This window comes from Trichosurus vulpecula, chromosome 3, assembly GCF_011100635.1.
Source record: "Trichosurus vulpecula isolate mTriVul1 chromosome 3, mTriVul1.pri, whole genome shotgun sequence".
Classification (NCBI taxonomy): domain Eukaryota; kingdom Metazoa; phylum Chordata; class Mammalia; order Diprotodontia; family Phalangeridae; genus Trichosurus; species Trichosurus vulpecula.
The window spans coordinates 404,063,400-404,078,216 of NC_050575.1; the positions used below are offsets into that span (position 1 = coordinate 404,063,400).

Sequence of the window (14,817 nt, forward strand, 5' to 3'; positions counted from 1 at the left end):
TAAGAATTTCTCGAGTCCTCTGATGTTACTCTAGTATCTGGGGACAGTTAGGGGCCATCTGGCCCTTTAAATAAGAAACTCTGGGTAATGAAGATGATTGGTCCATTCAGCCTCCGGATCTGTGGGGCGGGAACCAACGAGAGCATCCAGGAGTCACACACGGAAGCCTGGGAAATCAGTTTGTAGATGCGGGCACAACGCTCGACACCCCGAGCGGACGTTGCAGCGGATTGGCCAGGAGCGCTGCGACTGATTGGCCAGCTGTGGCGCGCAGGCGCGGTGCCGCGAGTGCGGCCTCTGCGCCTGCGCGGAGAGGCAGCGCGGGCGGCGGGGCCGGTGGCCAGAGGGGATGTCTAGCCGTTCGAAGAGGGAGACGCGGAGCTCCGCCCGGAGCAAGCGGGATGCAGAGTCCCGGAGCAGCTCGAGTAGATCGAAGCGGGAGCGGGATTCGGACGGCACGGGATCTCGGGGGAGCCCGGTACGCGTGAAACGGGAACGGAACTCAGAGCCGGCGGCGCGAGACCACTCGGGCGGGAGCGTGCCCGCGCTCGTGTCCGCGCCGTCGCTATCGGGCTCGCGCGTGAAGCGGGAGCGCGAGGCCGACGAGGATTCGGAGCCGGAGCGGGAGGTGCGAGGTGCGCGGGGCTGGGACCGGGGCGTCCCTCCTTCCTCTTCCCATCCCCATCCCCTTCGCTCCAGCCTGGAGCTGGAGAGAGCCTCCGAGGAAGGCCCTTCTTTCCTCTTCTGTCCAGATGGGGAAACTGATGCCCAGGAGGGCTGGCGACTGCTCCGGAGCCCGAGCTCTCCGCCATCTGCTAGATTCTGGCGGTGGCCGGCGAAAGATCGAGGCCGGCCCTTCCCTCCAGGAGCTTACCTTCTAATGGGGGAAGCCACCCTGCACAGCTAGAGAATTGCACGCTAACCACGTGCAAATTAAGTGCAGAGTAATCTCGGAGTCAGAAGGGGTCCGCTTGAGCTGAACCGTGACCAAAATTGGGGTGACTTCCAGCTAAATGTCCCCTCCAGAGTTCTGGCAGTCTGCCTATCTCCTATTGTTAGCGATCTTTCCATCAGATTTACTTTTTCTTTACTCTTTTGTACACAAGTGAGAGGAAGAGTGCTAGACTTGAGGTCAGGAAGTCTCTGCTAGTCTTATAATCTAGACTCTCTGACAGAATGTAAATTAGAGCGGGATTGATGAAAAGAATTCGACGCCAAAAAAAGTTGTTTCCCCCCAGCAAAACACAAGCTCCCTGAGGACAGGGACTCTATTTTTGTGTGTCCAGTGTCAGACACATTGCATCATAACCAAAGGCATGTTAAAGAAAATTTGTCTTTCCCTTTGTCTTTAAAACATGATCCCAACTTAAAACCATCATAGACTGTAGGTCGAGCAGGGACCTCAGAGGCCTGTCCAGTTTTACGCCCTCATTTATAGAAGGGGAAACTGAGGATCAAGAAGATTAAGTGATTTAGAATATGCCATACAGGTAGTAAGCCTCATAGATAGGACTTGAACACAGATCTTCAGACTCCAGAGCCAGAGTTCTCTACTTTTATGGCACTGTCTAATGTAATCTTTTTATGCTTTTCACCCTTTTGGGCGGTAATAATACAGATTGCTTTTCCTAGAAGGATTAAAAGATGCTTTTCCAAGAGGGAGGTAGTACAAGTATTATTGTCCTCACTTTAATTCAGCTCAGTCAACAGACATTAAGCACTTGCTGTATGCCAGGCACTGTACGGTGCTCTGGGAATCAAAGACAAAAATAAAAGTCCTTACTTTCAAGTAGCTTATATTCTTTTGAGGAGATTTAACATATATAGAAAAAAGTTAAGTGTTTTACACACAAACACACACAATAACTTGCAAGGTAAGGGCTCTAGTAATGGGGAATCAGCATATCTTTTCTGTAGAGATAGTACTTGAGCTGAACCTTGAAGGAAGCTAGGGAATCTCTGGGCAGCTAGGTGGTGAAGTGAATAGAGTGCAGGGCCTGGAGTCAGGAAGACTCATCTTTCTGAGTTCAACTCTGGCCTCAGACACTTTCTGTCTGTATTACCCTAGGCAAGTTACTGTACTCCATTTGCCTCAGTTTCCTCATTTGTAAAATGACTTGGAGAAGGAAGTGGCAAACCACACTAGCATCTCTGCCAAGAAAACCCCAAATGGGATCACAAAGAGTTGAACACAGCAACAACAGGGACTCTCCAGAGCAGGGCTATCCAACCTTAGGTTTTGAGACAGTAGACTATATTTTCATTTGCCATTTTAGTGAGAGCTCTGTGGTAGCTCAGCTTTAGTTACTAAAGCATTTATGCAAATTTCTATGCTTGTAGGTGGGCCTTGCTGGACAGCCCTGCTCCAGGGGAAGGAGCAAACTCCAGGCAAGGAGGTTTGCCTTTGCCAGTGTCCCTATGGGAACAGCAGACAAGCCAGTTTAGCTGGAATATTGAGTGCACTTTGTGTAGGGGCAAACGGAGGCTTCTGGCTTCAAAAGTTCATAGGATTTAGTTGTAAAGGCTGTATCAGACCTTGGGATCTGGGAGCTGTCCAGCCATGATGTACCAACTTCAGCTGAAAGGAACCTTTAAGCTCATCTAAGGTAGATGAGGTGGTCTAAGTTCAGAGGGTCTGAGTGACTTAACAATTGGAGCTAGAGAGAGTCTGGGGGAAGAAAATCCGTGTGGTGAGAGGCTGCCATAGGAGCCTCAACCGTACAGGATTGGGGTGAGGTTCTAATGAGAGAACAAGCGCTTTGCAGACTGTAACTTGCTAAGTACATGCTAGCTCTCATGAGGACGTGTGGAAGGGACTGGGGTTGTTTGGCCAGGATGAGGAAGGGTCTGTATGTATCTGCAGGGTTGTCACATGGAAGGGGGACGAGCTCTACCTGGCCCCCAAGCAGCAGAACCAGGAGCTCTGGGGGAAATTGGAGAGGGAAATTTCAGTTTGATTAAATGCTCTTCTCAAATATTATGGTTACTTGGATGCGTTTTACTTATTCTACTGAAGTTGTAAGTTCAAAGGGATAGGAAATGCATCTTATTTAAACTGTCTGCCTTCCCTCACATGTTTTAGGGCTACGTCGCTGTCCCTGTCCTGGTTAACAGTTTGCACAAGACTGTGCAAAATAACATAGAAGGAATATTATCGAATTGGGAGATTGGAGAGAGAGCTCGTATGATGAGTGACAGAATCAAAAGATCCAAAAAGAACTTCATAGTGAGAGAAAGGATTATTTTTCTCATATTAATAATTATTTAATCAGAGCCAGGGTTTTTTTTTCCGTTTTTCTACTTCCTCATCCAGAAATCCACCGATCTGGGATATTTTTCTAAAAGATGTCCCCAGCCATGATGGGTGAGATCTAATCAAACAGTAAAAGAAATTCTAAGTTTGGGCTAACGGTGCATTCCTGCTCCTTGTGTTTGCTCAGACAGGTCTGGGAAAATATGGATCTTCCCTTTTGTCAGACAGGTGATAGGAAAATGGCTAAGTCTCTTTGACCAAGACTTGGCTGATCCAAGTCAGGCACCCCAGTACCCTCATTGCAATATTCCACAGCCCCCTGCAATACTCATTCTCGTTGTTAACTAGTCAGAGTTGATTGCCACCTTCAGGAACACCCACTCTTCCAGGGGTATGTAAACTGTTTGCCCGCCATCATGAGGGGTCTTTGGTCTAAGAGAGGTGGCCAACTGACCACCCTTTTATTATTAAACATGATTAAATTACCCAGAGATTATGTCTCTTGAAGCTTTTTTAACTCCACAATAGACTGGTTAAGCTCTCCATCTCCTTAACTTTGCACAAATTCTCCTGCTTGCCTGGAAAATACTGCCTCCTTCCTTTCGCCTCTTACAAGCCCCAGCTTCATTCAGAGGCCACCTTAAGGGTTACTGCCTCAGGAGGCTTTTCCTGATCCCCTCTAGTTGCTAGTTCCCCACCCCAGTTGTTTGCATTTGCCTTGCATATAATTTTAATTATGTGTAGATGTTTGCTTCAGTGGAACATGAGTTCCTTGTGGGCAGAGACTTTTCATTTTGTCTATTTCCAGCACCTAATACATGCATGTTGAATGAATGAATCCTGTAGCCTTGTGCTGCCATATACAAAAACTACTTAGCCTTGCATTCAAGGTCCTCCCCCTTCTCCCCCCCTTGTTTTTTCTTCTGTAACAAGGACTGAAGTTGACTGAGTTTACTTGTAGGTCATCTCTTAGCTTGCCACTTGACTTGGGCCCATATTCAACTTGTGTGGGATGGATTTTACGAATCCAAAAATTAACAACAGAGGCATCTCAAGGTGAAAGTAGAAAGGAAAATTTATTACGATCCTGCAGGAAAGGGCAACCCGGACATTGAAAGGACTGGGGGTCCTCTCAGTGTCAGAGCGCGCTGGACACAGAAAATTGGGGTGTTTATATAGGTCCCTAACCGCAATTCCCCCTCCCAACCTCCTTCCTCTCAGCTTGCAGACGTAAGCTTTGAGGGTACAATCTAGACGTGATAAATCAACCCAGGGACAATGGCAAGGAACAAACAGTATGGTTATTTTTTTACAAGCAGGTGACAGTCATAAACTTCCCACCATCCTTGTTTCATTCTACTATCAATCTCAAGGTAGTAAATCTGTCTTAATAACAATGACAATGACGATTGAACAAACAGTTCGGTTATCGGTGACAGGCAGGAATTAGTTGTTAGTTACCTCATCTTCACATCTGTGGCTATGGCGGATATCCCCAGTATCCTTACACCTTGCCTCCCATCATTCTTATACCTAACTAATCTTGCACATCTATATTGCACCTGGCTTTTCGGCTTTTCATCCATTCTTCCCCAAACGGAGGTTCTCTTATCTTGGGGTCAATGTACAGGGGGTGAGTATCCTGTGTCTTATCCTTATCCTCAGAGAATTTTATGGTTGCTGACTTATTCACCTCAACCCTTCTTTCTTTCAGGCCTCTCGCCATTAGGTAATACACAGGACCTGTTCTTAACCTCGGGGGCCTTACGGTCACTAGCTAAGCTTGTGGAGGGGAAAACATCTAATGCTTAAGAAGGAAATCTAAGTAGAGAAATGGGACTCACTATCCTACTTATTTCTATTTATCTAATTTGTTCCCTTTTGTGAGAAGTCTTCACTCGTCCCACACAAACTGTACCCTGGGTTCTAGGGTAATTGGGACATATGTTTGAATACTTTAAAAATTAATAAATGGGCAATTTATCTTTCATGAGTTTGTGTTCCCACTCTAGTTTATTAAATATTTAGTTTCTCAAGTAGTTAATTCCTACTGGAAAAGGGGAAATCTACATTTTTATTATCTTTATATTCCTAATATCTATCTTTTCTCTATATTAAATCCCTTAATCTTATGGAATTAGGTATTAAAGTTATTAGAGGTAAAATTTATTAACAATGGCATCAGTAGTGAATCAGACATAATTATTTGCAATATTTTAACTGCAAAAGATCACAGCCAAAGTAATTTTAAACACCTCCCTTATGACAGCCAATGACTTCATTTTTGCAAACACAGTTCCATCATTCAGTTCACTTAAGATACTGATTAAAATCTCAAGCTCCTCCACATGAGTTAAATTTATTCTCTCAAGAAGTAAGTTATTTTAATCCTTTTGTCCATTTCTCAGCTATCATAAAGAGTTTCTCCAAAATGCATTGTAAACTGTTAGTTCTTCACAGGCTCTTAAAATTCTGTTTGTTTCTTCCTCCTACAACATTTAAAACAGTTCTAACAAGAAGGCAGTTTCTCCTCACCTTCTTTCTCCCTGTGTTCAGAGATTCCTCAGTGACCTAAAGTTCAGTTAACACACAATAGGGAGGACACCGCAGGGAATGAGCAGGGAATGACGGTTGTAGCTGTAACTCCCAGCTCCAGGCCCATGCTGCCCTTGGAGAGTTACAGAACCTGTAGTTTCTGGGGGAGGGCCTGGTGAAGCAGGCAGCACAGCTCCTTCACCTTCTTTTTATCACTAAGCAGTTTTTTTCTTTTCCTGCTTCTCAGCTAGTACTCAGACTTTCTTCTGCCAGGATTTCCTGACCAATCGTAGGAATTAGAGCTGGAAAGAGACCTCAGGATCACCTACTTTACCACCTTCTTTCACTGACAGGAGAGCTGTCCTGCTTTCCCATCTCTCCTCACCCAGCTGTTTTTTGGAGAGGAAGCATGCTAGATTTGGAGTCAGAGGAGTCCTGCTTACTTCTTGCCTGACTTTGGGCAAATCACATAATGTCTCAGGCCTCTGTTTTCTCATCTGTATAATGAGCAGATTGGATTAGCTGTTCACTAAAGGCTTGTCTGGTGAGCCTATGATCTCCAGTGCGGTTATTTGAAGCGTTCTCTAATTGCACCAGCTAGAAATGGTCTCTTACTCTGAGCACCTTTAACAGCATGCAGTAAATTCATTTGGCAGGTGTCCTTTGAGCTCCATGCAAGACCCTGTGTTAGGGATCCTGTGGTACTCAGTGATGAGTAAGATGTCTCTGTTCTCAAAGAGCTCCAAGTACTGCCTTGTATGAGCTGATTTGTCTGCTGTTGGATTGCAAGATACTCGGTGGGCGGGGATTAGGCCTTGTCCATCTCTGTAATAGTCCCAGTTTTTTGCACATACTCGATTGGCAAGTTCTTGTTGAATAAATTTAATCAGTTAATTTTTATGGGATGTTTTTGACTAATCTCTTTGGTTCAATTAAATTGAATAAATATTGGACCCCACAGTGGGCTGCGCACTGGGGACACAAAGACATGAGGAAGTCACTGCCATTGTTAGATAATAAGCAGCTGGGAATCACCGTGCAAAGAGCACTGGGACCTGGGGTCTGGAGGTCCTGAATTCAAATCCAGCCTCAGACACTCTGGGCCAGTCATTTAACCCCTTTGTGACTCATCCTCTTCCACAGTAAGATGAGGATTATAGTAGCATCTATGCCACCATGTTGTCGCGAGGGTTCCAATGAGGTAATATTTGCAAAGTGCTGTAGAAATGCTGCTGCTGTTCCCGTTGGCTTTGGAGTCAGATGGGTGGAACCTGGGCCTGGGGGCAGGGAAACTGGAGTGTGAGCCCTGTTTCACACACTGCTAGCCATGTCTGTTGGCCTATGCCTGCCCCAGTTTCCTCAACTATAAAATGGGAATCATCCTAGTACCTGTCTCCCCGGATTGTTGTGGGGATCCAATGAGATAATATCTGTGACGCTCTTAGCAAGTGCTTAATAAATACTTATGCCCTCCCTTTCTATAACAATCAAAATAATAGTGTGTAAAGCATTTAAAGGTTTGCAGAAGGCAGTGTGCAAATGCTAACTTACTTGATACAACAATCCCATGAGGAAACAATCAAGTGTTATTATTATCTCATTTTACAGATGAAGAAACTGAGGCTGCGAGGTTAAATGACCTCTCCAAGGTCACAGAGTTAGAGTCTGAATTAGGATTTGCACTCAGGGCTTCTGAGCTTGACAAGTCCCTTGTGCCACTTTGCTGCTTAGATTAGATACTCCCAGGGTGGATAGGGTGAAGACTCCATCTACATAAGATAGAGTGTGATGAGGGCCAAGGAAGCGTTTAGACAGAGTGCTATAAGAAATTTGGGGAGGGAGAGACCTGTCAGCTGGGAGGGTAGGGAAGTCTGTAATAAATAGGGGACACCTGAGTTGGGCCTTGTAGGAAGAAAACTTTTTCAACAGGAGGAGGGAATATGTTCCAGTTTGGGTGGATCATAAAGTCTGTGAAGGGACATAGAACAAAATAAAATTGGTAAGGTTAAGTAAGTTGGAGTAAGATTCTGGAGGGCCTTAAATTGAAGCTGAAAGTTGCATTTTATCCAGTAGGCCCTGGGGAACTAGTAAAGAATTTTGATGGAGGCAGCATATTGTAGCTAGGGCACTGGATTTAGAGTCAGAGAGATCTGAATTCAAATTCTGCTGCAGACATTTTAGCTATGTGACCCAGCACAAGTCACTGAAGCTTTTTTGGTCTCACTTTCCTTATCTATAAGACAAAGGGATTGGACCTAATTGCTTCCAAGGGCCCTTCCAGCTCTAACTGTGCCCTTGTAGGTGACTCATGCATTAGGAAGATCATTTAGCAGCTCTATGGGGATGGATGGTAGAGGGTAGAGGCCAGGTGCCTGGGCCCAGTTCAAATGCCATTAGATGACAGATAAGAAGTGATGAGGTAGCACTGACCTTAGGCTCCCCTTGATGGGGTGTGGCTGGAGGAGGCTACATTCTCATTCTGGGATCCCAGTCTCTGTTCAGTAGCCACTGATTTCCTTTCTTGGGGGGTACTGCAAGGTCTTCTGCTTGACACAGCCATCGAGCTGAGCTTGGAGCTTCTGGTTGCCCCCTTCTTTAGCTTCTGCCTATCACTGACTTTTGTTGTAATTTGCATTTTCATTTCAGTGAGATATGGACGTTTAGACGCTGAGGATCGAAGGAGCCGCCATTGCCCCTACCTGGACACCATTAACAGGTCAGTGAAGCAGAGAAAAGTAAAGTTTCTTGGGCAAAAAGAACATTGTTGGTCAGAAGACAGCATTAGGGCTGGTCTGGAAGAACATAAAAGCCATCCTGAAAACCATTTGGGTTGTACACAGTCCAGAGTTAATGACATAGAGTAGAGCTCTGGGGCCCTAGAAGATGTCTCTGCTGCACTTTACATGCGCCCGACCCGGAACATAAATGAAATGGGTTTTTAGCTTTGATATGGGGAATGTGGATTGTTTGTAAACCCTGGGCTTCATCCGAAAGCAGATGAGTGTTTGTTGGATTTTAATGATTTATCAGAAAATGAGGATGAAGTGATTGACATAGAGAAAGGAGTGAGTGGAGTCTCTTTATTTCTTGTGCTTGCCACTACTTTGCACACATATTAAAAAAATCCTCAGGTGTGTGAGAACATCCCCTTCTATCTTCCTCTGTGATCTGTTTCCTGTTCTGGGCTTCAGCATAAATGCCACCCTCCTCTTCTCCCTTGGCTTCCATGATGCCACTTTCTCCAGGTCCTCTTTGTAATTCTTGAAGCTGTTCTCTTCCTTCAGGGCCCAGCAGAACTGGCATCTTCTCACCCTCCCAGCTGTTGGTGATTTCCCCCAACTTTTCTGAAAGCCTTCCCTGCTCCCCATCTTTCTTTGTTTAACCTCTCTCATATTCTGTTTTGTAATTTCCTTATTTGCACAGCATCATGTACTCCCAGTAGTTAAATGCTTTGAGAGGAGGAGGGGACTGTATCTTCACCTTTGTGTCCCTAGTACCTAATACAGCGCCTTTGCTCATAGTAGGTGCTTAATAAATGTTTGTCAGGTGAATACTTCACAGAATATTTTGGTTTTATTTGAGAGTACTTCTTTTATTCCCTTTCCCTCTTACCCCCAGTTAGGGGGCTCAATCAAACAACGAGACCCTTTTATTTCATTTCACATCTTGAGCTCCTCTTTGGCTCATCGATTTAGAAGGGGTCCCAGAGGAGAAGTAGCCCAGCCATCTTATTTACAGGTGAGGACAGTGAGGCCCAGGGAGGAGACATGTCCTTGCACGTTGGCCACACAGCTCATAGAACCATCACAGATTATGGGTCTAGAACTAGAGGGGCTCAGAGGCCCATTTCGTGTCGTCTTCTTGTTTTAGAGATGAAGAGACAAGCCCAGGGAAGTGTGCTTAGCTTGTTATAATACCAGCAGGTGCAGAGGACTGTCCTGAGTATCTGCTCTAGGTGCCTTGGCACAGGCAGATGGGAGTAGGGAGGAGATCTGTTACAGAGGCTCAGTGTATGATTGTGTCAGGAGCAGGAGATGGGAGGGGCCGTGTCCAGGGCAGATTTGTGGTTTAGAGTACACCACATACCAATAGCAGCAGATTTGTGACCTTTTCTGAAGTCACACAGCATTGTGCTCCTTGAGGGCCTCAGCGTTGGCGTTAATAGGTTTTCATTCCTGTTAATTGTTTTCCTCTTGTTCTTTTAGGAGTGTCCTGGACTTTGACTTTGAAAAACTCTGCTCCATTTCGCTTTCACACATCAATGCGTATGCCTGCCTGGTGTGTGGCAAATACTTTCAGGGTAAATATGCCTTGTGGGACCTAGAACTCCAAACTTCGCTGTAGTGGTGGCAGGTCAGGACCCACCGAGAAGAACACAAGTGTTTTTAGCAGTCCCTTGCAGTACCTTTGGATCAAATAGCCCATTGGCATGAGTTTTCTGAAGAATAGGTAATGGCTTTGCTGAGGATCCCTGTGCCAAGGAATCTCTCTTAGCCATTCAGGTGGTGAGCTTGAGTACTTCTGCTTAGTCTTTTGCCAGATGTTATCCCAGCATTCTTCTGAGAGAACTCAAAGATGTACTTGCTGCCCTCAAGGAGCTTAGGAGGCTGGGCAGTGTGTCATGGCATGCTGACCTGAGTGATGCTGAGCTCAGGCTCGTCCTCACAGAAGGGAGAGGCTGTCCTGGGCCGTGACTGAACGAGTTTGGCTTTAGGCTCACCTTTCAAGACAGGGAAGGATTTACACAGGTTGTATGGAAGCCAGCTCAAACAAGGGCCCAAGAGAGAGGAGTGTGATGTATTCTGGGGAAATGATTAACAGACCGTCTAGGTGGGGGAATGAAGAGAGATAAGGTTGGCTAGGCAGAGGGCAGTTCATGGAGGGCCTTCAGTCCAGCCTAATGCACCAAGCATTTATTAAGCACCTCTTTATAGCAGGCACTGTATTAGAGACTGGGGATAAAGAGAGAGCATGAAGAATGGCCTCTCTAGCCTTCCATTCTAATAAGAGCCAGGTGGAGGAATTTCAGCGTAATGCGTACTAAGTAGGGAGCTATTGTAGGTTGGGGGCCTGGGAATGGCATAAAGAGCATCATGTTTATGTCAGATGAATCTTGTGGCAGTATGTGTGCAGGGTGGATTGGGAAGGGCAAACACAAGGGTCAGGGAGACAGGTGTTTGAGACCAGGGTAGTGAGAGTGTGGGAATGGAGAGGAAGGGGTATTTCAAAGGAAGAAGTGATGGGACCTGGTAAGATTTGTTCTGAATGGAGAGTGAAAAGTCAAAGAGGATTGTAAGCTTTTCAGCTTAAGAAATACGCAGAAAGGTTTTACTATTGGGAAAAATGGAATTTGGGGAATGGGGCTGATCTTGGAGAGGGATGAGGAATCTGGTTGTAAACCTATTAAGTTGAAGGTTAGGTTGTTTTATAGACAGGATAAGTTGGAAATATAGGACCATCATATTTTGGTGAGAGGTCAGGGCTGGTAGGAAGGCAGGCCTGTTCCCTACCTTTCTCCTGTGCCAAGGAATGCTTCCACAGTGTTTGTGGGGCAGAGGTGGGGGGGTTAGAAATCTACAGAAAGGAATTGATTTTCCTGAATACTGGACCATGGGGGATTCCTTTCTGGGTTCGGTCTACAGTTGGGGATAAAATAATGTTTATTGTTACTGTGCCCAATGTGACAATATTGAGGAGGCCCAGGAAAAATCAGCCCCTCGAAGTTGTCTTGCCAAACCCCCTCCTCTAATGTCTTTTCTTTCTTCCCCCCAGGACGAGGGTTGAAGTCTCATGCCTACATTCACAGTGTTCAATTCAGCCACCATGTTTTCCTTAACCTGCACACGCTCAAGTTTTACTGCCTTCCAGACAACTATGAAATCATCGACTCTTCACTGGAGGACATCACCGTATGTGTCACTGTGGAGGGTGTCAAATCTCTTGGGAGCCTCTTTGGGGTTGTGCCCACTTATTCCATGTCCTAGACGGAGCCCAAGTAGCCTTGGGGTGTCCCCTTTAAGTGTGTGGGGAAATGGATGCAGTTGGTATCCAGATGTTGGAATCCTGGGAATTTGTGGCTAGTGTGATGTAGAATCTTTAATAAATGGTGTCGCTGATGGGACTGAGGAAAGAGAACAACTTCATGCTGGACCACAATGTGAAAAACCTTCAGTTAAACAAGATAAATTAACTTATTTCCTGAGAATATTTTTTCACATTGAGCTCACGAAGACTGCTAGGTGATGTGCTGGGTAGAGTGCTGGACTTGGAGTCAGGAAGACCTGAGTTCAAATCCTGCCTCAGGCTTTTAATTAGCTGTGTGACCTGGAGTAAGTTAACATCTCAGCTTCCATGTCTTCATTTGAAAATGAGGATAATCAAACTGCCTACCATAGGGTTGTTTGGAGGCTTAAGTGAGATAATACATGTGAAGCTCACTCTATAAATGCTAGTTATTGTTATCGTAATTAAGAGCTTGCTTCAGCGATAAAACCCCCAGCCCTGGTTTGAAGCTGCCTTCGGGAGTGCTGTAATTTGAAGATACAGCTATGATGGCTGCCTCTTCTAACCAGGTTTTTGTTAGGGAAAAAAAAATTGAGGGGTCTTTTGAGCCCTTGCTAATCTTAAGGAGGATTACACCTTTGCTGATTTTATATTTCTCTTTGCAGTATGTCTTGAAGCCCACTTTCACCAAGCAACAGATTTCAAACTTGGACAAGCAGGCCAAGCTGTCTCGGGCTTATGATGGTACCACATACCTGCCTGGTATCGTGGGGCTGAATAATATCAAGGCTAATGACTATGCCAATGCCGTGCTTCAGGTAGGCCCAGGAGTAAGACTTTGTAAAGGAGGCTAACTTTGGAGTCTGGTGAGAGGAGGAGGAAGCGCCATCACTAAACATGGTTCTGGCCTTGCTGCTAGGACAGTCTGACCACACACAAGGCTTGACTGGGAGTACACTCCTGCATCAGCCCACTGGGCCATTGGCGAGAGATGGGCCGGTGCCCCTACCTTCTTCCCATCTCCTGAGCCTGTGGCACTTTGCTTGGTCCCTCCTCGAGACCTGGAATGAAGTCTGTGCTCTGGTACTCCTTCATTATGTGACTTTAGACAAACCCTTTAACCTCTCTGAGCCTCAGCTTCGTCATTTGTAAATCGGGGCAAATGACACTTGGACTGTCTGTGTCCTGGGGCTCTCTTTAGGAAAGCGCTTTGTGAGCCTTCTAGAGATGTTGGGTCTCATTGCTTCTGTGACAGCTGCAGTCAGTTGTGCTGCCATGCTAAAGCGGGCTGAGCAGAGTGGATCTGGGAATTTCCTGGTGACATCATGGTAATAACCAGAGATGACTTGGTGTCCCAGCTAGTGCACCTCAGATTGTCCTGGGTGTGAGATGTTAGCTTCTTCCCATCTCACTGCTACTTAAAAAACAGCTGACCCATTAGGAACTTAACCTTAGTGTGAATGTAGTGATATCTGTGGGACAGTTATTGACATTTCACTTGATTTCAGTGCAAAGTCACAGAATCAGAAAATAGGAAGAGTTGAAATAGAACATAGGCTCCCTGTGGTCCAGCCCATGACAGTCACCTAGCTCCTCCTTTCCCTTTCAAGAGAGATGGCAGGGGCAGTTCAGAGATAGGCACCCAAAATAACCTGCCCTTTTGCTTTTTGACTTGAAGGGGGAGAAGAAGAGGGCCCGAGTCCAGGTTGGGGGGGAAGATTTCTGCCTGTTTCCTTGTGTGTGTCCCCTGGGAACCTGTGAGGCGCAGGGTTTCCTGGGGATAGTGCCAGCAGCTTCTCTTTCCTGAAGGTGACAGCCTTGGCCAGTGGGGGGCGACAGAGAGCTGGAAGTGGAGACCCCAAGCATTTCCAGATGTAATAGGGGATAGTGATGGGATTCAGCTTGTTAGGAGCTCCATTTAAAGTGCTTAAAGCGTGACCTCGCAGCCACATTTTGGTCTCTATTAGAATGCTCTGCCCATTCCCCTTCACTTTTCTTCTTTTGTTCTGTACAACTTTTTGTCTTCGTGCTTCATAAAGGCCTTTCCAGATTTTTTTAGTGCTCACACCGTCATTTTTTATTGCATTATTCTATTTCGTTACATTCACAGCAGTGCATCAGTGTGGCGGGCCTTGAAACAACTTCCAGCAATACAAATCTTAGTCCACTTATAAGCTAGTAGATCTTGGGGCTTTTCTCCTGAGGCTCAGAGAAATTGTGTGATTCAGCCCAGATTACATAGCTCAGAAGTGGGACTTGAAGCCAGGTCCTGACTCCAGGCCAAGCACCCTCTCTCCTCTGCCCTGCGGTACATTACTGGGCACAGGTCATCTGACCACTCCTCTATTGCCGGACATTTAGGTTGCTTCACTTTTTTGTGATAACATATAATGTGGCCTTGAAAATCTTTGAACAGATAGCTCTTTTGGGGGTGTTTTGAATAATACTGTGAGGGCATAGGCCCAACGATGGAATTATGCTGTAACAGGCACTAGGTGGTTCACTGGACAGTGCTGGGCCTGGAGTCAAGAAGACATGAGTTCATATGTGGCCTCAGACACTTCCTAGCTGTGTGACCTTGGGTGAGTCACTTAACCTTTGTCTGCCTCAGTTTCCTCAACTGTAGTGTGAGGACCATAATAGCTCCTGCCTCCAAGGATTGTTGTGGGGATCAAATGAGATGATAATTGGAAAGCGCTTAGCTTTCCAGGCACTTAATAAATGCTTATTCCTTTCCTCCCACCCAAGGTGATCATTATTCTTGTGTCTCCTGTCTTACTGCCACATTGTTCTCCAAAACAATTCTCAAAGTGGGCAGTTCCACCAGTATTGAGTGAGCCTAACTTTAATGGCACCTGATAGAGTAGAAAGGATCATCCGGAGATCTTGGTTCATGTCTCCTGTGACGCTCTGTCTGTTACTTTGGCCAAGGGCCTTGTTGGCCTCTGAGGTCCCTTCCCACTTTGGTTGCTTATTGATAATTTGCGTTAATTTCAGCTGAAATACATTCATTGATAGAGGAACAG

General features: G+C 45.8%; 1 protein-coding gene across 1 annotated transcript in view; it reads left to right on the plus strand.

The window, feature by feature from the left end:
- Positions 1-282: 282 nt before the first annotated feature.
- Positions 283-14,817, plus strand: part of USP39 (ubiquitin specific peptidase 39) — a 42,843-nt gene continuing 28,308 nt past the window's right edge. Inside the window, exons 1-5 of the mRNA XM_036752761.1 lie at positions 283-635; positions 8,435-8,504; positions 9,994-10,088; positions 11,561-11,697; positions 12,457-12,609. Of these exons, the coding sequence (XP_036608656.1) occupies positions 350-635; positions 8,435-8,504; positions 9,994-10,088; positions 11,561-11,697; positions 12,457-12,609 (741 nt within the window). The 5' untranslated portion in view covers positions 283-349. The remainder of the gene's footprint in view (positions 636-8,434; positions 8,505-9,993; positions 10,089-11,560; positions 11,698-12,456; positions 12,610-14,817) is intronic.